At 38.6% G+C, this 27686-nt stretch overlaps 1 protein-coding gene across 2 annotated transcripts; it reads left to right on the top strand.

Moving 5' to 3' along the window:
• The first annotated feature begins 13938 nt into the window (after positions 1-13938).
• LOC118226486 (transmembrane protein 68-like) lies at positions 13939-22569 on the top strand. 2 transcript variants are annotated; one of them, XM_035416159.1, is made up of 7 exons: positions 13939-14269; positions 15218-15619; positions 17883-18050; positions 19274-19467; positions 19570-19630; positions 19813-19952; positions 20533-22569. In XM_035416159.1, exons 2-7 carry the CDS (start codon positions 15292-15294, stop codon positions 20635-20637), a joined length of 996 nt encoding a protein of 331 aa, XP_035272050.1. In that variant the 5' UTR covers positions 13939-14269; positions 15218-15291; the 3' UTR covers positions 20638-22569. The 2 variants fall into 2 exon arrangements, with proteins under 2 accessions (XP_035272050.1, XP_035272051.1); XM_035416160.1 differs by lacking the exon at positions 13939-14269 and adding an exon at positions 14287-14849.
• The last annotated feature ends 5117 nt before the right edge of the window (positions 22570-27686 follow it).

Below are 27686 nucleotides of genomic sequence, written 5' to 3'. Positions count from 1 at the left end.
CCCTAGAGAGAAGTACCGGTCCAAGTGCAGGGAACAACCACATTGTTCAACTTGGACCCTGAAGGTTAAACTGATTAACACTAACACAGCGAGAACGGCAACAACGCAGTCTATGGAAAAAATACAAGCAGTAGTTAAGACAGTTAATGCACCTAAGTCACCTACGAAACAGCTGCCTAGTTACAACCCTAAGCTTACAGTCATTTACAGGGGGGGTAGGGAGGGATGGGGAGAGGTGCAGCCTGAAGAGGTGAGTCTTCAGTCGTCGTTTGAAATGGGTCAGTGTCTCAGCTGTTCTGACCTCCACAGGGAGGTCATTCCACCATTGTGGGGCCAGAACAGACAGGAGACGTGTTCTGGAAGTGCAGGTGCGAAGAGGGGGAGGTGCCAGGCGTCCTGAGATAGCAGAACGGAGGGATCTGGCTGAAAATGAAAAAGGATGAAAAAATTAATTTTTGTTCCCTGTAGGGTACATGAGTCTCTGATCTTAATTTCAAGAACCATATATGCTATAATGCTGAAACCTACACTACAAGGGATATTCAATAAAAATTAAATTAATTAAATTTTAGAAAATATTTTCACTGCAACAAGTTTTTGTCATCCAAGACACTTGTATTATGTCAAAAATGCAAAAAATTGTAATTTGTTTTCTGCCGGGTCTCAAGAGAATAAGGAAAACCTGGACTTATAGCTCCTTGTACAAAATACAGGACAGACTAGGATGCGTAGCTACATACAATGGGCCTTGGATAAAATAACCACAGTACATATCTGTTTATCACAAACAACTTTTACACTGTACTCTGCATTATATCTATATGAGGAAGACAAATAATTCAGATACTTCGGTAACTTCAGAAGTATGCATCAATTCACAACTGGCAGTCATAGCTGAGCTGTTAAAGACTGATATTTATGTAGAGAAGAGTGCTTTGGTCTTTGTACATAAACCGGAAAACAAAAGACAAACACCAGGGGAGCATTTCCTGAAAACTGTTTGAAGTTTTGGGAGTACCCAAAAAAGATGATAATCTGCACCCTAAATTGTCCCCTGATTGCTTAGATAATTTAATGCCATGTCACTGAACCCATTGTATTTACGAAGAAAAAATGCTTTCCTCATGCTTCAAATTTTTCTTAAGGGGACTGATATATACACACTCACCACCACTTTATTAGGTGCACCTTGCTAGTACTGGGTTGGTCTTCTGCTGCTGTAGCCCATCTGCTTCAAGGTTCGACATGTTGTGCGTTCAGAGATGCTCCTCTGCATACCTTGGTTGTAACGAGTGGTTATTTGAGTTACTGTTGCCTTTCTATCAGCTCAAACCAGTCTGGCCATTCTCCTCTGACCTCTGCCATCAACAAGGCATTTTCGCTCAGAGAACTTCCGCTCACTGGATATGTTCTCTTTTTAGGACCATTCTCTGTAAACCCTAGAGATGGTTGTGCGTGATCAGCAGTTTCTTAAATACTCATTCAGCCCATCTGGCACCAACAACCATGCCATGTTCAAAGTCACTTAAATCACCTTTATTCCCCATTCTGATGCTTGGTTTGAACTTCAGCAGCTCGTTTTGACCATGTCTACATGCCTAAATGCATTGAGTTGCTGACACGTGATTGGCTGATTAGATATTTGCGTTAACAGGTGCAGTTTGCAGTTGAACAGGTGTACTTAATAAAGTGGCCAGTGAGTATATATATATATATATATATATATATATATATATATACACAGTACCAGTCAAAAGTTTGGACACATCTGCTTAAGCCAGTTTTTTCATGATTAAAAATGCTTTAAACTGTATAAACTTGTCTATAAACACTTAATATTTCATTATATGATATATGTACTTATATAAGCAGATAATCTTAAGTGGATTGCATTCAAAATTGATTTTTAAAAGAAAATGGAAATCTTGTAAACTCATGGGGGGGGGGGGGGGGGGGGGGGGTGCTCTATCATTGTAAGCAAATACATAATCTATGTTTGAAATTTTGAATTAATACCAAAGCACCATGCCAGTTTGCCTAAATGAACGGTTTCTGTAGATGAGCACTGCCCTCAATGAAAAAGTGCCAAAAGAACAAGTTGGCACTGATTGTCCCTGCGTGCAGCGCTACACAATTCAATAACTTTAATTAAATAATTTAAATAATTTCATGGTATTTTTCAAAAGACAGAATGCAATTATGTTATTATAGCCTTTGATGTGGTACATCAACACCCACATGGAGTGAAGACTTATATAAAATAAAAAATAAAAAATAAAAATTTTGGAGGTACATTGTTCTTTTAGCTGTTAGTGGTTAAATTACAAATATTCCTTTTGTGCCTCTTGTGCAAATCGAGTGTCAACAATACATGAGGCTTATACTCACTCCTACCAGCAGGGGGCAGCTGGTCCAAGAGTTTCCTGAATATGAACGGTTTCTTACACAGACAAGCTCATTTTATTTCACATCCCATGCCTCAGCAGGAAGCCTTCGTAGTTGGCCGTAACCACATTGCAAGGGTGCACAATGTCTACCTGTATCAGATATGTGTGTGATTTGACACTTAGACAATTTACACAATCTAAAATCCCCAACAGAGATGGTAAGGGGGGCAGTGGCTTCAGTTAAAGAGGGTTACCATAGCAGTTGCTATGCAAAATCTAACTACTCAGAAGCAATGCTTATGTGGAAACTATTGAAATATTTTACTGTGATGATCAGAAAAGAGAGAAGATCCTGTGGCTTGCTTGCTGCTCAGCAGCATGCACACACTGCGGTTCGCCATGTAACTAGGCAACAAGCCCCCTTATCTTCATTCAAGTTACAAATAAAAGATGATGCCTTTGCTCTCTTAATCAATAACAAGAGACAAAAATGCCATTAGAGTCATCAATGATTTAACACTGATTTGAATGTTCTAACTTTACAGTTATTCATTTTGTTAAGTCCAATGCATTGGAGCCAGCGATGAATTAATACTTTCTTCTAGACACTTGTTGTAACTGTTGGTCAACATTACTGAATATTTCTGAAATAGAGAAATAGCTGAACAGGCCTGAATATACCACACACCAAGAGAAGCATTTTGTCTCCATCATTTGCTGACAGCGGTGCTTCACCATTTATAAAAATGATGCCTGCTTAAAGATGAGTTACAGAAGCCTAGAGACTCTCACATTCAGGGATGCTTCACACACAATATATTCCCCTCCACACAGACTCATGCCATCTGTTTTTAAATCCTTTTGAGCTATTTAATTTTTCTCGCCTTCTCAAGATTTCACTGTCCATGGAGAGTAGACACCTGCACAATCATCTCAGGGGAAGCACTTCCTTCCCTCAGATGCTTCCCAGGTGGACCAAGAGCGTCATGCACTGTGGTTTGATTGATTGACATGGACCAAGCAGTCAGGTTGTTCCCAGGCTGTCTGGTTTTTACAGCTCTTCTTAAGAATAGGAGGGGACTCTCTCCTTATTAATAACTGAAAGCAGCTGGGCAGAATAAGCAAGACAAGACAAACCACAGTGCATGACTACATCCGTGTTACACAGGAATCAGTAGTATATTTAGTCACCAAGCGGAAGTTTAATGTTGTGGTATGCAACATTTTCACTTCTTGATCACTTGATCACCATATTCAGTACAGTAACAGTAACTGTCAAAATCAGTTATGCTTATGACCATTAAGAAATGATTACCCATTAAGGAGTTAAATCATCTAAAGAGAAGTCTCGGGATTGTGTACTTACATATTTTATTTATGTTGGTCACCTAAAGCATACAAATCCTAGAACATGAGAAAAAAATCTCAAAATCAAAGTTACATCTAAGGCTCCACTGTCTAATATTGATCTGATGAAAAAAAATGTTTTCAGCATACAAAAATGCCAAGTTACTCATACATACAAAACACTGTCTATAAGTCATTAATTCAAACTGGCAAAATTAGGGCCTGCCGTCAAAAGTATTGATGTCAAACTTACGGCAAGTTACAAGAAACAATATTGGCTTAATCTTACCTCACACAAATTAAACAAGCTGTATTTCAAAGCAAGGATACCCAATGTTTCCTAAATTGTTCTAAGTAACTTAATTTAACTTAACTTGCCATATTGATATCAATACTTTTAATGGCAGGCCCAGATTTTGCCAGTTTGGATTAATGACTTACAGGCCGTGCTTTGTACGTGTGAGTAACTTGGCATTGTTGTACATTGAAAATGTGTTTTTCATCAATAATTTATTTTTGTACTATGTTATGAGTAAGTGATAATAGTAATTCATATATAAATGTAGGCTATGACAGACATTCATAAACGTAAAAACATGAAAACAGTCTACATTCCGAAAGAAACACTTAGGCATTGATTCAGTCACCTTTACTATGAATGACAAGTAAATGAAAGTGTATGACATATTTTTAAATTGAAATTTTTTAATGGGCTATTGTACATGACAGACCTACTAATTGTTTGTATGTTGGTAAAGGATCTATAGGGCTAGCTAACATTAGACTATTTAAAAACGTGGCATTGCAGGGTAGTTACAGTAGCGTAGCTAAAAAGTAGTTACCAGTACAGGTGCAGCGGTGAATGTAAACCTTTTTGAGAATCAATATACCTGGCGCGAACTCATTATCTTGAGTCAGTTTTTATACTACCAGTAACATTACCTACCGGACCAAATCGGAACAGAATATTTTAGTGCTTAATTTTGAAGGTGTCTATACTTACGTTATACACTGGGTCTGTCATCTTGCTAGCAAGGTAGCTAATGTTAAACTTTGTGATGTGAAAGCGGAACTGTCTAAAGTGTGAGTGTATTTTATTTGCAGTTCAGAAATATAAATGAGTTTCCCGCAAACATTTTACAGATGGTAAAGCAATAGTTTAAAAGTTTTGTTTTTAGTTAGCCAGCAAGCTAGTGTAATGAGTCAAGAGGTCTTTGTGAGTCCGAGAGGGGATTTGAACCTTGTTCTATCAGTCTTCCAAAAAGTTCCATAGGCAAACATGCAAACCAGTGACCAACAAGGAGAGCAGAAGTTGGAGCCGCAGTTTTGTCCCAATGAGGAGATGTATTCTTTGTGGGCCCGGAGCATTTGTGATGATATCAGGCAGGAAAAAGAAGAAGAAGGAAAAAACACAAAATCCCCTAAGTTTGGGCCTTTATTGTGTGGACGTGTGAAGTTGTTCGTGAATTATGTCTGTAGAAATGGGGCCAGAAGGTACAGAAATTAATGTTTTTAAGGACTGAGAGTTGGAGGTCATTGTGGATATTTCTGTAGGGAACCCTGAAAAGTATGAAACTTTTGGTGCTGCATAAAAATGGGGCTTGCCGCCCCACCAAACAACACCTAGGCTGGATGGGATATCTGCCATCCCAATAGTGTGCTATATAAAGAGCAGCATTTGCGCAAAACATCTCTTATACAGAATAAAGAATTACAAAAAATAATATGCACACATATCATCCAGTTGTGATATCATAGATAAAATCTTTTTTAAAAGTACACCTATTAAAACCTTTTAAAAAAATATAAAAAATCTTTTTTTCTGTATTTATTTTTTTATTTACTTTATTTTTCTGTAGTGCACTCACAATTATGGAAAGAATTGGCTTTGTAGAATGTTGGGAAGTTCATAAACTAGGAGATTATATTCAGACGCAAAGCCTGTAAAGCCTGCTACCAAGTTCCATAGCACCTGTACAAAATTATGAAAAAAAGGACCAAACTAAAAATTAAATAATTAAACTCTATTAGAACCATTCACAAAGCCAAGAGCCAAGCCAACAGCTAAACTGTTAACAAATGGTCCTGTAGGTAACATTACCGTTCATATAGCAAATCCTCATAACCTGTGGCTAAGCAAGTAGCCAAACAAATAACTATGGTAGTAACTAGGTAAGTAGCTAAACAAGTTACTAAGTGAATAGCTAGACCATTAGAAAAATGAGTCGCTATGTCATTTGCTAAGTTATTCACTAAGCCATTCGTAAGTGCTGCAGTTTGCTTCATGGCTAGCTCAGCATGTAGTTCAGAAAGTCACAAAACCAATCGCATTGCACAAGGCAAGTTGCTGAGTCAGTAGAAAAGCCAATCGCATTGCACAATGCAAGTGGTTGTGTAAGTAACGAAACCGATAGCAGTGCACAATACAAGTTGCAAAAGCAATCGCATTGTAAAATGCATATGTAAACACTTTGGCCCTAACCGCCTTCTGTCGGTAATAATGGGAAAACAATATTTATCACAGTGTTACCATTTTCTTTGTCATCAGCGATCATGAAATTCACCCACCTAATTGTTGTTGTAAGTTACCCAAACCCCAACTAATATACATGGTCTACAGTTTAACTTGTATGTAAGTGTATGCATGTCTCTCTGCAGATTTAATTATCTTCTGGTTCATACATTTATATGCATTATTATTATTATCAGTTACTCATAACAAACACAGTACAAAAAGAGATAATATCTCAACAAAAAAACGTTTTCAACATACAAAAATGTAAAGATATTCAAGCATACAAAGTGGACCATATTCTTTTCTGATGGTAAGATGAAAAACCACTGGGCCAAGTTTGGGTAGCATTGCTTTGAAATAGCTAAGATAGCCAATACTATTTTAATATTCTTTCAATACTTTTAATGGCAAGCCTAGATTTTGCCTGATTAAGTTTTAATTAATGACTTATAGGCGGTGATTTGTATGTGTGAGTAACTTGGCATTTTTTTACATTGAAAATGTGTTTTTGTTGACCTAACATAAGATAACATAACATCACCAAGATAACAACATAATGACAAGAACAGGCCTTTCAGCCCAACAATTCTCACCATTTTCCTGACTAAATTGTACCTAGTGCTCTGATTACCAACAGATCTAACCTACCTACAGTATCTAACACCTTATAAAGTCTGGTCTTGAAAATCCCCTGCCTATACCACATGACCTGGCAAACTACTCCACACATTGACCACTCTCCGTGAGAAAAAATTCTTACTAATGTCTATATGGAATTTACCTTTTGCTCATTTTCATTTATCTCTCCTCGTTCTACTAAGAGAATTCAATCTGAAGAATCTCTGGTAGTTCACTTTGTTGATCTCATTTATGAATTTAAAAGCCTCAGTCAAATCACCCCTGGTCTCCTTTTACCAAGACTGGGGCATTAACAATAATTCGTAATAACATTAAACTAGTGTTCAATGCCTAGTCTAATGTAAGAAATGAAACACAAATAAATACACAGGCAGATGTGAAATCTATTTCAGGACTAAGGATAAGCTGAATTGCTGTTGGGAGTTTAAGAAAAAAGCTTTTGTGTCGTACAGACTGGCATTCTTCTACTGGGAGCTGAATGTCAGTGAGGAGGAACACCTTACAAACGTCAGCAGTTTTCCCACAGGAATTTCTCTCTTCTAGCCATGCACTGTATACGCCCAGAAAGAGATTTCTTATCCTTTGTCCTCTGAAATCAGCATCAAGGCAAGACTCCCTTTTCAAAAAGAAGTCAGAAGCTGCTTTATCCTACACAAAAGGAAACCTTTATTTTGTCTTTTCATTGACCTGACATTTTATGTCAATGTCAAAATGACACATTTTAGTGGTACTAAGCTCTAAAAGCTGAAAGAACCTGCAGAGGTTTGATCATTATTTTGTCCTTTAGAAGTTACTCCCTGTAGAACTCAGGTCAACTCACATATTTAGATTAAATATATTAATGAATACGCAAAGTAATTATTTTTGGTTTGGCACTGAATAGATCTGCTTTAGGTACAGTATATCTGCATGCACCAGCATTCCATAACCCATCAAACAGGGACCACAAAATATATCCCCTACCAAACGGGAGAAATACCAAAACCCCCAGTGCCTACAATCAGATCTGACTGTTCGTTTAAAAAAGGCGCTCCATTAGTGATGTGTGCATGTGATGGGCTATGTATGAGAACATGGTTGCAGAGGCCGACCATTGGTTGAGTATGAGAACATGTAGTGATGTATGTGATTGGTTGCATATGAGAATGTGTAATGATGTGTGTGTGCGATTGGTTAAATAAGGGAACATGTAGTGATGCGTGTATATGATTGGTTGAGAATTATAACGTTGTTGCTGAGGCCGACCATTAGTCGGCTGCAGCAAGAGTTTCCTGACTGAACTTGCTCTTCACATTTCATGCTGGGTCGCTCATTGATTATGCAAATACGGACTTGTCGCATGTTTGGAATTTATCTGGATCCAGTGGTGTTCACTTACAGAGGTAGTTTGAAGAGGCGCTGTTACTACACCCATTGCTTTAACAGGTGTGGCTGAGTCAGTAGCTCAGGAGGCACTCAAATGCAGTCTCCTTCTGTTTTCTTTATTATTACACCATGTGTTTGAGGACTGCTCTGGAACCAAAGCAGACAAAGTGAACTTCATTATATTACTTGCCAAATGTGAAATATATGACGGCGCCAGAGTTGATGTACTAAATGAATACATTAAAAATGTGCACTGGTGTGTTGCGATTCCAAAGTTTAGACAGCAGGCTGAGTCTGTCCCAGGCAAAACCAATATCATGTCTCCTCTTGATAATTCTTGCTATGACATCCTCTGTTAGAGTGGCTATATCACTTTTAATATTTTAGATACAGCACATTATACACTGTACTTACAATATCTCTTTCTAAAATGTCCCTCATATGCATTGGAGCAGTAGTCTGGAATGTCAGATGAAAGCATAGCACTCCTGGTCCTCAGTTGTTGTCACATTCTGGCCTTGTGAAGAAGCACCGGGGATTGTGAAGTACAGATGGAACCTTCTGATTATCTAGGCTGATATGGAGTGCTAGTTTAATACTTTCCCTGCTTCCCTCCCTCAGGCTTTGCACAAGCGCCTTCTTCCAAAACTGGCTTCTAGACCAGGTGTCTGCCTGTCACACCAGCAACAACAGCAGCATCAATCCCAAACTGTTTTTTAAAAGATTTTTCAGTATTTATGGGAAGATTTTCACTTCATGGGAATTTTTGAAGAAGACTTTGACAAAAAAACAAACAAACAAAAAAAAACCAAAAAAACAGAAGCATTTCTCACATTAACTGCCACTTGCTGGTCCATTGTCTCATGCCCCACATTCTGCTCAGTGCATGAACTATGTTAAGCTTGATTTTATCTCCAGAGATGCTGGACAAAAAGACATTTTTTAAACAACTGTCTGTTAAGAGTAAAGTGCTCTTGGTCAGGCTGAGAAATCATTTTGTTTCTTCCTGTGAAGAGATCAATATTGCAATGCTTGCGTCTGCTAGTTGTGCTTCCTCACAAACCATGTGAATAAAGTATCCTCAATAATTTCTGAATCCAAGGGCAAAAAATTTTATGGTGTGGCCCATTGAAAAAGCATTTTCTGCTTACCTTAATAGGAATGATATCAATTAAAATACAATTTTAGCCAAACAATTCAATTTAATTTTAAACTGCCAGTTCTGCCTGTTACTGGTATGCTACCCCCCCCCCCCCAAAAAAAAAAAAAAACAACAAAAAACACACACACACACACACACACACTCACTCACTCAGACGCAGACGCACACACACACACACACAGGTATTGGCAACTACCAGCCTGTGGGCACCTGATACATTGTTGACGGGAACTAATGCAGTTGTAACCCAAGCCGCTCTGGCTGAATTAAACCCTTCATACCCCAAGCAAAATGGACATAATCAGCTAAAGTTCCAGTCATATGTTATGACAGAGTTCAATTGGCATGACAAAATGTCTGCTGACTGAACTTTTTGCCAAACTGCCAACCTCTTTTAAATAAACTTTTTATTACTGTTTCCTCTTCTCAAAAATGGCTTTGAACACAGGAATCTAGTCAAACCAAGTATCACATCATTCATCAAAGCGTTGATCAAGGCAGAGAATACAAGTGAGAGCTAACTGCACACATTTCATACAAAAGAACCATGTGATTTATATCACAGCAACGGAAAGGATAAACAATCGGATCCTGGCTGAGTATCACAATTCTGTGTCATAAGAACAACTTTCTTTTTCTTGTTTATTGTACATATCTGGGTGATGGATCAGAATCTGTCAAAGGAACAGGTTAATTTAAGGAGGAAGCAGTGTGTGTGTGTGTGTGTGTGTGTGTGTGTGTGTGTGGATGTACATAGAGAGAATGCATTCCAGTGTATAGTCGACACAGGGATTGTTTCTGCAGTCTCCTGGCTGTGTTCCCGCTCCTCACAGAGTTAGACATGAGGCAGACTTCCCAGACAAGACCCCCTGTGGAGACAGAAGGACGGCAATACCACAGCCTTCCACCTGACACGCATCGCAGTGCTGCAGCCCACGCATGCTGACACACAGCTAATGCTCAGATATCTCCGTGTTACAGACCAGGAAGTGTGTTGCAAGATCATTTCACAGAGCAGGGCATGTCATTTCTTTCATGCTCTTTCTGAGTATAAGGACACCATAGCTAAGATGTCCAGGATCAGTGTCCACTAAGAGAGAAATGAGAATACAGTGAGAATTCTCAAGGATCATGCAGTCACATAGCAATATTTATATATTTTGTTTATTTGGCAAACACAGCGGCTGTGGTGTATCTGGCTCCTTAGAACTTGCTGTGCATGGTGGTGATTTTCATAATCTCTCCTGGTTTACAGTTTTGTCAATTTTTTTGCATTCAACTGTACAAGACGCGCTGAAGCTAATTGGATTCAAGAGATTAAACAGTAATCACGCCACGAAACAGGCATTATTCGTAGGATTATCCTCGTCAGAGATCTAATTCCTTCTTTAATTCAATTGTTTATTGCTGTATTCTCACATTTGAATAAGAGATAATATACTATACAGTATACAATAAGGGAGTTAGAGAGGACTGAAATTAAGTATCACCTGATGCAAAACACACACACACACACGCATTGTAAATGTACGCATTTGGTCAAAATTAATTTTACTGGACAGCCACTATACTGAGCAATGCCATATTAAAATGTAAAGCTAAGTCAGATCTAGCACAACTACACTACTAGGCACAGTGATGCTATCTAGATAAATGTCAGTTTATTATAAGGGTGATATATTTAAAATTTTAAATTAACCATTTAATGATGATGAATAGTCTAATCTTAATCTTAGTGATTAACATATCCATTACCATGTTTGCACGTTCCCGCAGATTAAGATCTATGAGGATAGCAGACACAGTATGAATGAACAACAGTGCAAATGACCAAGTCATGTTTTTGACTACATAATTAGTTTCATTTCAAACAAAATGTATGACACACACATTATAGTCAATGGTAAAACACACATAATTGCCTATCACCATGAATATTACATGTCTTTGTGACATCAGTAGAGAACCTAATATAGATAAGACCTAAGTAAATAAAAAGGAAAAACTGACTGACCTACACTGGCAGACTAAAGGCAGTTTTACACAACACTGTTAAGTAAACAGAGCTTGATAAACAATAAGCCTGACTGTCATAGAACACAGCTTTTCAGTGTATTTACCTATACTAGACTGAATGTAAGATTAGACAATCTCAGAAGAAATGGCAATTGTAAAAAATGAGCCATTGACAATATTTCTTCAGTGTGCGTGTACTTGTATCGCATCTATTGCGGACATCTATGTGATGTTATGAGGCTGTTTTGCTTCCAAAGGCCCTGAGAATCTTATTAGGTTAATCCAAATCTTGCTGCCTCTGCCAGGAGGCTCAAACCAGGCCAATATACAACATGATGCAGATGTGTCCCTTTTGTTCAAAGCAGAATATATCCACAATCGTCACTTGCATAGTTACATTTCAGTTAAGTGGTTTTCTAAAATCTAACTAATGACACCTTAAGCACCCTTTCATAATTGCCTTAATTGTTATAGCACCAGCACTCAATACACAGTTAACAACATGAACACTATTTGGAGTGTTCAGGAAATAATTCTATGAATTGATCACCCAGTATACAAAATATTTTGAAAGCATTACTTACTTAAATAAATAATAAATAAATACATTTGTAAAATGAATGGCCAGACTATTCAAATGTGTGCATACACAAGCTCTTTACAAGAGATGGTTTTTTCTGATGAACTTCACTCTCAACCTCCTGAGCCATGTGTCATGCATTATTTACTTTCGAGCAATATTTAACCAGAACGAAAAATCACAACTTCTAACATCTGCTTAAGTGGGCCCTTAAGGAGAACTGTTCAAATGGCAACTATTCAAATCTTAAAATATATAAATCTACTTCCTTTTGTTTATTATAATACTGCTTTTGTTTTCCACTTTTCCCCAACCACATTTTTGTCCAAGTAGTCAAAGTGAAATAGCTTTATAATCAGACCTGGGGCAGTGCAATTCAACTATAGTTTTCTCAAAATATTTAGAAAGCAAACCACTTTGAAAGTGAACTTTAAATTAAATTTCTGACTTTTTTAGCTTTTTAATGTGCATATGAGAATAAATACAAACAAGAATTGAAAGTTATGCTGAGTGATTTTTGCACATTATTTTCAATTTGTTTTCATTTCACCCTCAAAACCAAGTATTGTTGGAGCAATACTTGCATCTGTACCATGCAATGAATTATTTACCAAAGCTAAAGCAACCAAAACTAGCCTCGGTGTAATTATGTTTGTTTATTTATTTTTAATGTCATTTCATGTGTATTTTGTTTCTTTTGTAAGCACAGCCTGTGTTTAATTTGAATTCATACTGCTGGCTGTCATGGCCACAGCTGGAGAGAATACGGTCAGTCAGCAACCTGGCTGACAACATGCAGGTCTGTTTGATCAACAAATACTCTGGAACAGGCATATGCTGACATTCTTTCTCAGTGCTGCTGCCAGAGGATGCTGACCTTTTGCGATAATGCCCATGACGGGTGACATTACCATGGAAATGGGGGACTGCCACGAGGTCAGAGTCACCCTGCTCCTACACCAAGTATGTCATTGGAACCCTTAAAGCTGGCTGGTCCTGGCAACAATGATACAATTACAGCTAATGTCTGCTCAGTAAGATACCAACATTGTATCATGCTGTATTTCATTTAACACTGCCCATTCTTCAGAGGGAGCTCTACAGGACATCCCATCCCTGAGACATACAGTGATGCTACTCGCCCAGCAGGAGTACTAATGGGTCTAGAGTTAAATCCTGTCAGGAGGGCCTAGGCTGACATCAGCTGGCTACTGGAGACCAAAGTATCCATCACCTTTCATGCTGCCTCAGGCCAGGAAAAGCACCATGTAAAAAACCTAATTTCAGATAGATATTTCAGACCAAAACACAGAAAATATCATATTTTACCAGTACCTTATCTCTAATTGGTGACTTAAGTACTAGATGCTTTAGAACACAACAACGAAATTACATTGAATGGTAACCCACACACTTTTAGTGCAATAAAAACCGCAGGCAGACTGGATTTTGATTATTATTATTTTAAGATGTAGTTGGCCTACACAAAATAATTCACTATTTAACTTGCCACCTATACATTTTTGTTAACTGCTGAGACAATTAAATCTCATTTGAAACTGATATACAACAGTGGATGTGCTTATTTTGAAATGTCCTTTCCCATTTTGCGCAGGAAACATTTTTGTTAGATGCATCTTCATTCCATTGGCAAATCTTTGTTTGTAGTAACTTATGTAAAGAATACATTTATAAGTGTTTTAATTGTATTTAGACCTACAAATAGGAGGGGGGAATCAAGGCTTTAGGGCAAATAACTGTTTTTTACTCTATAAGACTATAAATTCCACTGGCACAATGACACAATCAATACGTCAATACAGGCTGTTCTGTCATTTTCAGCATTTACAACTACACCAGCCAGAGTCAGGCAGACTAATAAAATCAATTATTCATGCAAGTATAAGAGAATGTTGTCTCCCGGCGTTAACTGATGGAAATGTTTTAGGAGTTTAACACCAAGTTACTGCTACAAGTTAAACAATTTCTTAAGCTCGGTTAGCTATATACAATTGGAACAGATAGCTGTAGGAAGCTAAACTAGCTAAAAACAAAATGTTTAATATAACGATTGTAAAACGACGATTTTCTCAAGCTATCACATCACCATTGATGGGAGGAAATGAATGAACAACGGTTTCCTCCTGGTGCCACACTTACTGTAAACCGGTCGTACTAGGCAGACAAAGAAATACACGAATCAGTTCCTCATGGTTCTGTATCATCATAGTGACGAGATGGATGTGGGTTTAACCGAGGTTTGTATGATCTTGTTTGCGTTTTTCGAAATACCTTATTAAATGCACTGCCGTAATTCCAGTGTGGCCAGCTAGTAAGCCAGCTAAACGTCTTTTTCCCAAGCGTGTGGTCTCATTTTGCCCTAGCAAGCTAACTAGCTGCAAGGTCAATTTGCAAGCGCGAGCTAGCACTCATACTAACCGTGGTGCGTGAATATTTAGCTAGGTTTAGCCGCTGGTTAGCTGGCTAGCCGGACCGCTATCTTCAGCTGTTTGTTGATGTTACTGCGTTTGCTCCGGTTTATTTTTCGTCTTTACTTTTGGTTGTGCAGTGCTATCTATTAGGTCGTTTCTATTGTTATTATTTCTCAATGTAGCTTATTTCCAAGCAACAAGCAAATGTTACGCGTGTGCGTAAATAGCGTTGCTTAGCATTAGCTCTCTGTGTTGTCTCACCTAGTCTTCCCCCGAAAAGGAGATTGACAGGGCATTCACAAAATGCTGTTTTTATTGTCTGCTTGCTAGGTCATTAACAATCGCAATGCAGGAAGGTATTCGTATTACTGCTGGCCAGCAGTTATCTGATGATGGGACGTTGGAGGTAGTTGGAGCCTGGTGACATGCATGTCTGTCTGGCTGTTATTTTACCGGATGTTTAACCATTATAATAGAGAACGTTTTGGGGGGGTGTGTGTGTGTGCGCGCGCGCGCGTGCGTGCGTGTTGCACTGTATAGGCATAATTCGTTGTGTTACTGTAGTTCATTTGCCGGCTAAAAATTAACTAGTGATAGGTGGAAACTTATGTACTTTGCGTTTTGTTAGGTTTTAAAGTAGCTAACAGTTTCTCTTGTGTTGACCTGGACAGGTGCACCTTCGGTTAACTCTTTGTAATTAGTTTTATTTAAAATTGAAACGGTTCATTTTAATTTTACTTTTTACTCTTATAATAAGAGTCTCTCTGTTTGCAGGTCAGGCGACAGGCAGAAGCAGTCGTGATACCACTTTGATGTCTTTCTTTGTGAGAGGCTAGCAGTGTAACAGGATGCCTCATGGGAATGACTCCTGCATGAAGGGACATGAAACGGCCAGTTATATCTCCTGCTTGATTCACCTGTGGGAGGAGTGGGTTGGACTGGGAAGTTTGGAAGATTACTTCAGCTACCTTGATTACTTGGTTTGGGTTTTCACCCCCTTAGCTGTTGTCTTCATCCTGCCCTTCGTTATTGTCCTGTTCCTGTACCTTTCCATCCTATTCCTCCATGTCTACAAGCGCAAGAATGAACTCAAAGAGGCATATTCCAACAACTTGTGGGACTGTGCAAGAAAAACACTGGCCACTCTGTGGGATGGACATGCGACTATATGGCATGGTAACTATTGTTTCATATGGTTTTTGAAAGCTGAAATAGGCCTGTTTGTATTGCCAGGTTGTATGGTATGGTATGAAACATTATGTGCTTTTTGTGAGATTTCATATGGGTGGTTGCACTGTTCAAGAAATTTTAAGCTGAAAGGACACTCGTGCTTGCGATGTTACTTTTAGTTCACATTTGCCTTCATTTTCATGGGCAGCAGGGCATTGCCTATTTTACCATTCAGGTCAGATATTTTGTTTCATTCTCTACTTGCACATTATTGCTGAAATAACCTAATGTAATTTCCCTCACATTATTGTTTCAGCACCTTACAGAGTTATGGGATAATGACAAGATCCATAAAAATGTAGGTTATTTAACCATGCAGTCAACTTTAACTAATATTCATACCTTGAAATACTTCTATATGTGTTGTCCAGGTTGACTTTCTGGAAGTTTCATATGTCTCTGAATGTGCATATTAGGCAGCAGTACCATATAGGACCCTTCAGTTATTTTTCATTAAATAAATTACACAAACTCTCTTTTAGATACAGAAGTAATTTAATTTAATCAATCATAAGTGTACTTCCATGTTTTTTGGTTGGGTCTAGAGAATAGGCTACATCATGGTTCATAATCTGGCTGAAGTTGCTCTTGAACCATTTTCAGAATATGTGGATGCAAGCAAAGGAAACTAGCCCAAATTATAGCTTATATTTGTGGGTGAAAACATGGAATTGCTTTACCTCATGTTTAAAACTGGCTTTGCAGTGCATGGAAACCTGCTGATCAATCACTTGTATGACATTCAGAGGTCATTCTGAACCCAGCTGTCCTGTGGCGCTGCAAATGTGCTGCTCTTAGCCAGTGACCGTTTTTTTTTTTTTTTTTGCCATTTTTCTTCCATTTTCTCCCCAATTTAGTCGTTATAGCCTACAAATTCCCTGTGTGGACCAGCCACTCTCCTGGTCGATGCGCTATCCTCTGTTGGTCTGGGGAGGGTGTAAACTGCCACATGCCTCCTCCGATACATGTGGAGTCGCCAGCCACTTCTTTTCACCTGACAGCGAGGAGTTTCACTGGGAGAGCGTAACGCGCATGGAGGTTCACGCTATCTCCCCCGGGCCAATGGCTGTTTTACTTTGAGGAAGTGGTGTCTGGGAAGTGCTTTTTTTAGCGTGATGTTTTCAGTATGTTTTATTTGTACAATATATGCAGTCCATTTAGGATATATGATCTTAATACATGCAGTAGTCATGCATTTGATACATTATGATAACTGCTGTGAATATGTAAAAATTGATTAACATAAATCTTGTAACAATGAGATAATTGCCACCTGTTTGACATTTTAAATGATAAGCCTTAGGTTGGGTCTGAAAATTGTAACCTCATTTGATGCAAATGCTTTCAGTGTAGTATTATCTTGCAATGCAAAGTTCAAGGTACCAGTTTTTGAGGCAATGATACCTAATGTTTGAGCCCCCTTGAGCATTTCTTAGTGGCAAAGAATGAAAAAGTCAAGTATTGGTGCTTGATAGAAAGGCTTCCAAGTTGCGATTCATTACATCCTCTCAAGATTGCTCGTGCTTAGATGAAAAGGACAACCTGATTCACCACCTTTGCTCAAGAACTTCAAGAAATTCAGAGGAAATTTAAACAACATTGTATTGCTACTTTCTCAGTTGAATAGCATTATTTAGGCTATTAAGGCACCAGACTGTGTGCATTGTGTGTGTGTTTGTGTGTGTGTACGCGCACGCGTCCGTGTGTGGGTGTGTGTGCGCTTTTATCCTCTGGATATTGAAATTACTTTACATTTCTAAGATATTGCTCAGGATTTACAGAATCAAGACTATGAGCTCTTTGTTCAAAGTTGTAATTGAAGTTGGCTACATTTTTGAAAGTTTTTTGAAGCTTGCAGTTTTCTGTCTGAATCTCTTTACTGTATGACTCCCTCTCTTTGCTGAAATGCTTCCTTTGATAGAATTTTAACATGCATACCTGGATTTGGCTTGATTTTGTCTTTGCTTTCAATGCAATATGCTTCTGTCATGGATAATTTTTTATACCTTTTTGCCACTTGTTATATTTTTTCCGTTTTCAATGTAGACTATGTTTTTAAACACATGGATGCAGTTATGTAGCAGTACGCCACAGCTTAAAGCAATCCAGCAGAAACACTATGGAGGAAGTAGAATTTCACCCTCTCTCTATCTCTCTCTCTGACTCTCTGTCACTCTTGCTCTCTTCCCCTCCCTCCATCCCTCAACAGGTTATGAAATACATGGTTTGGAGAAGATACCGGACAAAGGCCCGGCCCTTATTGTTTATTATCACGGAGCTATTCCAATAGACTATTATTACTTTCTGGCCAATGTCATCATTCAGAAGGGGAGAACCTGCCACTCTGTTGCCGACCACATACTCTTCAAGATTCCTGGTAAATCTGCTGTGTTTACCGTATGCAGTGAAATGAATATTTTTGTTCTGAATGTGAAGTGAATGCTGATCGAGTGGTTGATCTGAAAGAATTCTGGACAGCGTGAGCAAAATAAAGATCAGCTGTCGTACTTTTATCAGCCATGACTATGAGAGTATGTCCTCCCAAGATTACTTCTATTTTGAATCAGGACACAATGGAACCTTTTTTAAGCTCCCATGCTTTGATTCAACTTGTTTTTATGTGGTTACAAGTACTGTTTACTGTAAAATGTCATGTTAAGCACTCTTCCCCAATGTTAATAATGAATTATCTATAAAATATCTCAAAATTGTCTTTAATAAAATGTGTTTCCCGCAGGATAGCAATACAAGATTTACAAGAGAATTTGAAAGTAAAGAACTCAATCTATTGAAAGTTATTGTCAGGGACCTGTCAAGACTACTTTTTGTGAAGTATACTTTTACTACATAGCATGTCATACATTTTTTTTAACCCTCAGATGCTTGATTGGCTGCCATCATGGCTTCCATCCATCAGTGACAGGTTGTGTCTGTGAAATGATCTTGACTGCGACTGTTCTAGGCATACACATTCACACCATATTGCTTTTGCAGGAGGTCAGCCATAAGAGTGTTAGAGCACACACAATCATTCACTGGACGCATGTATAGTGTGATGGTAGCAAATATATTTAGGGCTTGTGTGCAGCAGAAAGAGTGATTGGTTGAATTGCATTCTTCTGGTGCCTGTCCTTGGGGCCTGGCCAGGAAGACCCCCCCCCCCACGCTGTGTGGCTATTGCCGTATACGCGCTGCACTCCCTGACCAGTCCCCTTGGAATTTTACAGGTCTTAAATGGAGATGAGGCATCTTTGAACCTCAGAGTCTAAGCAGCGTCTAGTTGCATAACACAGTGTAATAGGTCATACCAGGGTCTCTGGACACGGTTTACCCAGGGTGAAGAACAATATGAAGATTGAAGAATTTGGTATTTTGTCCGTTGTGTTGTGATAAGGAATTGCACCAAATTTCACAATTCAAGGACCAATAACAACGACAAATGTGTATGGGGGATGGGGAAGGTAGGTCTAGTAAGATAGCAGTTTGGGATAGTGTATAAAGAGCCATCACCCTGAATATAGCCATGTACTAAGCAGGTAACTAAGTAGGTTAGTTGTGATGATTGCCTTTAATAGGGTTCACTGACTGCTGGCCCCACAGGGTTCAAGCTGCTGCTGGAGGTGTTCAGCGTGATGCACGGGCCCCAGGAGGAGTGTGTGAAGGCCCTGCAGAACGGCCACCTCCTGGGCATCTCTCCGGGAGGGGTACGGGAGGCCCTGTTTAGCGATGAGACTTACCCTCTTCTGTGGGGCAAGCGCAAGGGATTTGCTCAAGTGGCTATCGATTCCAAAGTGGTGAGTTTTCACTGTTCACTTGCAGCATGTCACTAATTCTCGAGTAAATCTATTGACAAAATGTGAAGTATATGTATATCTGTATTTTTTCCCCCATTCCAGCCCATAATTCCTATGTTTACACAAAATGTCAGAGAAGGATTTCGTTCTCTTGGAACTCTAAGTAAGTAAGCTTGCTCAAAATTGTCTGTAGTAGATTGTCTTGGCAAATTTACTCAACAACTCAACATCGTGCCAATTAAACATTGAATGTACAGTAAATGTTATATAAAATATCACTTTGTAAAATTTGTTTAAAAAGTATAATGACGAAATCTGAATTTTTTTTCCATTTATTTTGTGTAGGTTTTTTCAAATGGGTGTATGAAAGATTTCGATTGCCAATTGCACCAGTATATGGAGGTTTTCCTGTGAAGTTTCGCACATACTTGGGTGATCCAATTCCATATGATCCTAATGTAACTGCAACTGAGTTAGCAGAAAAGGTATTTTTTACTCTTTATAAAATTATTTATCACCATATTTATTGCGGTTTTTTAATTATTATTTTTTAACAATGGGTACATAAAAAGGTATTTATGGAATGAATGTCGTGGAATTAAATGTAATGGAAGTTCTAAATTTAAATTTCAGCGCATGATAAAGTTGACTGTCATTGGTTGAACAGAGTCTCTAATCAAGGCTTTATATTTGAAATTTAAGATATAGCCTAGTGTGACATGTTTATTTTTCATTGTGGAGTGCCACAGAATTCGCCTTTGACTAACAGGCTAATATCATTTACTTGTCTGCAGCACACCTGTTGTGTTTGCCTCCCCCCTCCCACCCACACATCAAGTAGTTGAGTAGCATTAATTCAATTTAATGGGGTTACAACAAGGCTTTGTGGAATACCATTAGAATTATGCAAATGAATGTCAATAAAATATATATACCCCACAGTTTATTGAGTGTAATTACAGGAGAATCCTTTGATGGGGAGACATGCGTCATAATCTGACTTTAATCCTGTTATGGAAAAATACCAGGAATTACAAGTTTCTAAACCATTCTTTTCAATTTCAGGCACAGCAAGCAGTGCAGTCTCTTATTGACAGACACCAAAAAATACCTGGAAATGTTCTTCGGGCCCTTTTAGAAAGATTTCCCAGAAGACGCAAAGAAGAATAAATATGTTTTCCCTTCCTGTTTTATGGTGAAGGCTCATGCGGCTTACTTTACTGTGTTATGTGGGTAAAGTGATGGTATTATGAGAAGCAGAGTATTATCAGAACAGTTTTTTTTTGTTGTTTTTGTTGTTCTCCAGATCAAAGCTAACGTCCAGTGGGTCTTTATATCATGTGTACACTTTCAAAAAAGTTTTAAATTTGGGTGACTGGACCCAGCAATGCATTTGCTGAAAAATTTTGTATCATTTGTAGTGGAGTGATGTCAATTAAGTACTTGTGGATATATACATATTTATGTGGATATATACATATTTATATATATATTTGACTGTCTATGCTTTCTAAATAATGTTAATGCTAACGAAGAACCTCTACTCATACAGTCAGATTTGTTTAAAAGGAGGCCATGTTAAGGTTGGCCCACAGGAGCTGTGTGTGTCTGTCACACAGGCTATATTTCATATTTGGTGCGCTAGCCTAGCATTGTATACAGGTATGCCCCCTGGACAGGTTGGCTCTTCAGAGTGCTTCTGCTTGACTCACTGATTAAATCCATTGTCCGGTGGTTTGGGTAGACATTATCCAGAGGCTACTGAACCTGTTCAGAACAAAACTGCCAAAGTTTTTTAGTTTGTCATTACATCAGATATCTACTGCCGTGTAATTGCATCAAAATTTCTGTGTTCAAATTGGTGTGTATTGCAAATGGTAAATGAAAAAGGAAAAACCCCAGCAGACCCACCAACACAGTAGACTGAAGAGTGCATACCATTTTGAGACATTACATATTTTTTATGCAAGTCAGTTTCCAACGTCTTCAGATTTCCACTGCCAGGATTTTGGGGAAATTTAATACCTTTCCAACTGTGCTGGCAGAATGTCCACTGGAGTCTTTTTTTTTAGCAGGTATAGCCTTTTTTTTAAAGGTGATTAAAAAAAAATAGTGAATCTCGATTTGCTGGGTCCGATTCAATATGTGACGTGTTGATCTAGATATGGTAAGAAGAAATGTAATCTCTACATACCATTAGGATTTGTCTTGTATTCTGGCACCCTCACGACCACTGGGTCTTAACCATGGTGCTGTGCCTTTCTACGCTGTTCAGATCAGTCTCAAAATAGTTTTGTACTACACACTGCATCTTCAGTAAGCCTTGTAAGAGTTGGTGTAATATGTCCATATTACCATGTTGTGTAATAGAATATGGGTTTTGCAGTGAAAGCCTGTCTGTGACAGTGTCTCTGTAGGAATGCCTTGTCTTTTCAATAACCCCATTCATCTTTCGGACACTTTGTGTTCTCTGTTGTGCACAAACAAAACAGAGCTGGGAATCATTTGAGTGTCTTGGAGTCTCACAGGTCAGTATACTGCTGTATGATTACAGAGTATAACAAATTGTATTTGAAATATCATGAAATTCTGTAGTTGATCAAATGTAAAAAAGAGCTATTTTCACATTGATTCTTGCACTTGTCTATATTTTATTGAAAAACTGTGTGTATAAAATATTACATTTTAGTGTAAATGTTTCTTTCCATCATCGCCTCGTGCAGTATGTTTTTTAATGAATGATTTGAAAAAAAATTCAGGTTGAAACAAAGAAATACATAGAATTTTTTTTTTTTAAAGAAACAAACTTCCAAAATGACTTATGTTCCTTCTTTTTTAATTAGCCAGATACATATTTTCAAGTTGTAGGGGTCTTCAGATGTTGTTTAATGATACCCATCCTGCACACATCCTGTCTGAGTCACACTAAACTTTAATATATAATACTTAAAATGTAAAAACGGTGGAAAATGAAGAATTTCGTATTCATCAGAGATGCTATGCTTATAAATATGCTCTTTAAAATGGGTTCATTGGCAAAATAATTAGTAAAACCTTAAAAATGTCTGTACAGAAAATAAATGTATTTCTGATTTCCTTGTATGCATGCAATTTTTTGAATGCATATACACTTACCGGCCACTTCATTAGGTACTTGCTAGTATTGGGTGTGGTCTTCCGCTGCTGTAGCCCATCTGCTTCAAGGTTCGACGTGTTGTGCATTCAGAGATGCTCTTCTGCATACCTCGGTTGTAACAAGTGGTTATTTGAGTTACTGTTGCCTTTCTATCAGCTCTAACCAGTCTGGCCATTCTCTTCTGACCTCTGCCATCAACAAGGCATTTTCGCCCAGAGAACTGCCGCTCACTGGATATTTTTTCTTTTTCGGACCTCTGTAAACCCTAGAGATGGTTGTGCGTGAAAATCCCAGCAGTTTCTGAAATACTCAAACCAGCCCGTCTGGCACCAACAGCCATGCCATGTTCAAAGTCACTTAAATCACCCTTCTTCCCCATTCTGGTGCTTGGTTTGAACTTCAGCAGATCGTCATGTATACATGCCTAAATTCATTGAGTTGCTGCCACGTGATTAGATATTTGCATTAACAAGCAGTTGAACAGGTGTACCTAATGAAGTGGCCGGTGAGTGTATATGGAAGCTGATTATATAAAAGCAGTGAATTTCAAATACTGTTATATTTTATGAAGGTGTACAAGTCCATGACAGTGTGTATGTACTGTATGATAAATGTGTGTGAAATGCTTACTTTTGTTGTACTTGAAATGCATCCCTCATTAATGCCTCTTATACGGGTTAATCAGTCACAGTTAAAAATCTAATTTTATTTGCACTGAAACAATGAATAAATGTGTACACACACACATTAAATATTAAATACTAGGCAGCATGAGGAAAGGATAGTAGCTATTTGTCCAGCTATGGAGAGCCTTGATCACAGGAGATTGTGGCATTTCCCCAAAGTTTTCTCAGGAGACATAAGTCCTTATATCCAGGAAGCTATACTTGCCCCCGTAGATGTGATGTAAATGCTTTAAACTGATTGATAAACGTGTGTGTAATTAATTCTTCATACAGTGTTCTTTGTTAGGGATGCAATGAAAACTTACTGCGTGGTAGATCTCCAGGGACAGGGTTGGGCAGCCCTGGTCTGCTCCATGGCCTATACAATCTATAGAGATGATGTGGCCAAAGCATTGACACTGGATCACTTTTTAGTTTTTGCACAGACATGTCAGGGTTGCTGATTCCGATTCAGTGCATGGGGGCACCGTATATCAAGAGCTGGGGTGTCCAATCTTGTGTGAAAAAATGCTGATGTGGGTGCATGTTTTGTTTTAGTCCAGCACTATGACACCTAATTCATCTCTTTATCCAAGCATGGTCTTCAGTCAAGACCTTGATAAACACTGAAACGGAAACCTGTACCCACATCGGCCCTTTTCGGATAAGATTGGACACCCCTGCTTTAGCGTGTGCCTTTGCGGAGAGCCTTAAGGCTCATCTAGCACCCCCTGCTGTGTATCCCATATAGAAGGATCAGTCTTGTTTTTAACATGCTTCGTGTTCCTTTTATTATTGAGCTGCATGTACATTATTTAATTCCTACATTTGCATGTCAAGCAAATAATTACTCGCTATTTTAAATGCCTTCCTATGCCATAAGTACTGCTATCAAAGATGGCATGACAAACCTGTGGCTAACTTTATAGATTCTGTTGAATGGATCATTCCCTGTTTAATTGATATGTGCTCTTCATGCTAAATAAAATTACCTGTGTTTCTCATTTTGTTTATCATGATGACGATTATTGCATTCAAATGCCACTTGTACACTATTTTAAATTTTTACTCTATTCTTTTGTGAAGCAAAGAATAGCCAAGAATGTTGTATATCATAAAACATGACATCTTATCTTGTCTATTTAAAATGAGGAGATCAGTTCAATTTATCCATAACAGAAGAGACAGCACTTTTACCGTGGACATTGTGCAATCTAAAAAACGACCTCTTCCATTACTGTACTTATTCCATAGTTTCTTTCACAGCTTTGTGTTAGCATTTCTATCTTGGGTATTTCTCTTCCCACACATGCACTTTGGTGAGCCAAAAATAGACGATTTAAGGGATGTGTTTTTGATTGCAAAAATGGAGATGTGAAATTACAGTCAAGTCAAGGCTTGTTGCAAAATGGCACATATTCCTCTGATAAATACTAAAGGAAGTTAAGAGATGAGGCTGCTAATGAACTGATGAGAACAGAGCAGCATAATGCCTTTAGTTACGAGTGCTGTCTTGCCAGTGGCACCCTGGTGATTCCTGTGGTATTATGAGCTGCTGTGTTCTATATTGAGAGATGAACATCATGCATTGCAATAGGGAAATGCATTCTTAAGTACCCACTTTTCAGAGCATATCCTCAATGACTTTCTATTATTAATATTAGGAACTGATTTATAGACAAATGTCCTGTTTTTACTGTTCATGCAGTGTGTACTTCCCAATGAAAGGCGGAAAATAACAATGAACAGAGAAAAAAAACTATTTAGAAGATGCATTTATTTCTAAAACATGACTTAATCTGAATAATGTATGCAATTTAATGATGTACAGTGCCTTCAGAAAGTTTTCAGACCCCTTCACTTTTTCCACATTTTGTTACGTTACAGCCTTATAAAAATGGATGAAATTCATTTTTATTCTCATCAATCTACACACAATACCCCATGACAAAGCAAAAACAGGTTAAAATTTTTTTGCAAATTTATTAAAAATAAACTGAAATATCACATTTGCATACATATTCAGACCCTTTACTCAGTACTTTGAGGCACCTTTGGCAGTGATTACAGCCTCGAGTCTTCTAGGGTATGATGCTATAAGATTGGCATACCTGTATTTGTGGTATTTCCCCCATTCTTCTCTGCAGATCCTCTCAAGCTCTGTCATGTTGGATGGGGAGTGTTGCTGCACAGCTATTTTCAGGTCTCTCCAGAGATGTTTGATCGAGTTCAAGTCCAGGCTCTGGCTGGGCCACTCAAGGACATTCACAGACTTGTCCCGAAGCCACTCCTGCATTGTCTTGGCTGTGTGTTTAGGTTGTCCTGTTGGAAGGTGAACCTTCGCCCCAGTCTGAGGTCCTGAGCACTCTGGCGCAGGTTTTCATCAAGGATCTCTGTACTTTGCTCCATTAATCTTTCCCTAGATCCTGACTAGTCTTCCAGTTCCTGCCGCTGAAAACATCTCCACAGCATGATGCTACCACCACCATGCTTCACCATAGGGATGGTATTGGCCAGGTGATGAGCGGTGCCTGGTTTCCTCCAGATTATGACCAAAGAGTTCAATCTTGGTTTCTGCAGACAAGAGAATCTTGTTTCTCATGGTCTGAGAGTCCTTTAGGTGCCTTTTGGCAAACTCCAAGCAGGTTGTCATGTGCCTTTTACTGAGGAGTGGCTTCCGTCTGGCCACTCTACCATAAAGGCCTGATTAGTGGAGTGCTGCAGAGATGCTTGTCCTTCTGGAAGGTTCTCCCATCTCCAGAGAGAAACTCTAGAGCTCTGTCAGAGTGGTCATTGGTTCTTGGTCACCTCCCCCAATTGCTCAGTTTGGTCGGGCGGCCAGCACTAGGAAGAGTCCTAGTGGTTCCAAACTTCTTCCATTTAAAAATGATGGAGGCCACGCTGTACGCATCGGTGTTGTTGGGGTCATTTTGACCCCAAGCTCTATTGTTATATAAAACCATCATTTTTATCTTGTTTCTGTTGTGTTGGCTGATACTGAGGGCACTTTCATGTTAATTTGTGTGTGTGTGCGAGAGAGAGAGAGAGAAAGAGAGAGAGTGTGTGTATGTGTGTGTGTGTGAGGAGAAATCTGATCATTCTCGCAGCATGGGGGTGGGGCAAACATAGTTCCCGCGAGAACTCTGATAATTCACGCAACATGGGGGCAGGGGAAAACTTATAATAAGGGCTGCACACACAGCCCTCTAAACCATTTCTCTTTGCATTTGTGCCTCAACTTGAAAATGACCACCAGACAGAGGCATATATTTTCTGCCACTGAGGTTCTGTCACAGATCTTGGAGGGTGAAAGTGATTTAGATGAGTATATGTCCGAGACTGAGGATAATGTTGAGGAGGACCCTGATTATGTGGCATCCTCCTCTGATGATGAGAATGAAGCCTTTGAGATACCACATTCATTCTGACCCTCCTGTTGTTTCTCAACCACCAATAAACCCCCCTGTCATCTCTCAACCACCAAGAACTGACATGTTCACTTCCAAAAATGGAAAACTACTATGGTCCGGATCCCCAGTTGAAAGACATGGTAGACTTAGTACTGCTAATGTCATCAAAATGGTTCCAGGCCCCACCAGATGTGCTAGCAGTCATGTACAAGACATAAAGTCTGCATTTTAACTCTTCATAACACCATCAATGCAAAAGGATATTCTTGAGAAGACAAACTGTGTATGGTGACAATTGGAAAGAGCTGGATGTGACCCACTAGCAATCCTATATTGGGTTGCTTATTTTGGCAGGAGTGTACAAGTCAAAATGTGAAGCAACAGCAAGCCTTTGGATTGCTGACACTGATAGGGCAATTTTCCAGCCACATGGAGACATTTCATGTTTTCTACCGCATTATATGCTTTGATGACAGGGAAACAAGGCAGGGTCGACAGGAGCGTGACAAACTTGCACCTATCTCGTCTGAATGAAGAATTGATACTCACGGGTACCTAGTTGAGCTGTTATGTTCATTTTTTATCAAAACTCAATTCTGGTGACTAATTTACTTTTTATTGGTGTTTCTTCATTATATATAACTGTCATGTGTTACTTATTGATGTTCTGAAGTGTTTTCTGAACCTAAACATTTGAAATGATGACATTTTTTGTATTTTTTTCCTGGGGTCAAATTGACCCCGAACATAAAATGTTACTATGCTTGATAATAAAAGGTGTGTTTCTTTCCAAGTGTTATTTTTCTTTTTTAATGAGCAATTAATACCAACATAAAGCCCTGCAAGCACCAAAAAATACTTCGTTTTCCATTTTAGGTCAATGAATGAGATTGTACAGTGATTTGCATATTCAATTTGCAATAGTCATATAAAATCAATACTTGATGTATAAGGGGAGGATGGGGAGAGTCATGTTTTATTTACTGGGCTATTAAGATGGTCAGTAGA

This window comes from Anguilla anguilla, chromosome 4 (assembly GCF_013347855.1).
Source record: "Anguilla anguilla isolate fAngAng1 chromosome 4, fAngAng1.pri, whole genome shotgun sequence".
NCBI lineage: Eukaryota > Metazoa > Chordata > Actinopteri > Anguilliformes > Anguillidae > Anguilla > Anguilla anguilla.
This window is presented reverse-complemented; position numbering and strand designations above follow the sequence as displayed.

Excerpts from the sequence above, each read along its gene's own strand:
- LOC118226486 (XM_035416159.1), top strand. The coding sequence starts at position 15,292 with ATGCCTCATGGGAATGACTCCTGCATGAAGGGACATGAAACGGCCAGT. Across the intron at positions 19,468-19,569 it reads TGGCTATCGATTCCAAAGTG|CCCATAATTCCTATGTTTAC; the intron begins GTGAGTTTTCAC and ends CCCCCATTCCAG. Across the intron at positions 19,953-20,532 it reads CAACTGAGTTAGCAGAAAAG|GCACAGCAAGCAGTGCAGTC; the intron begins GTATTTTTTACT and ends TTTCAATTTCAG.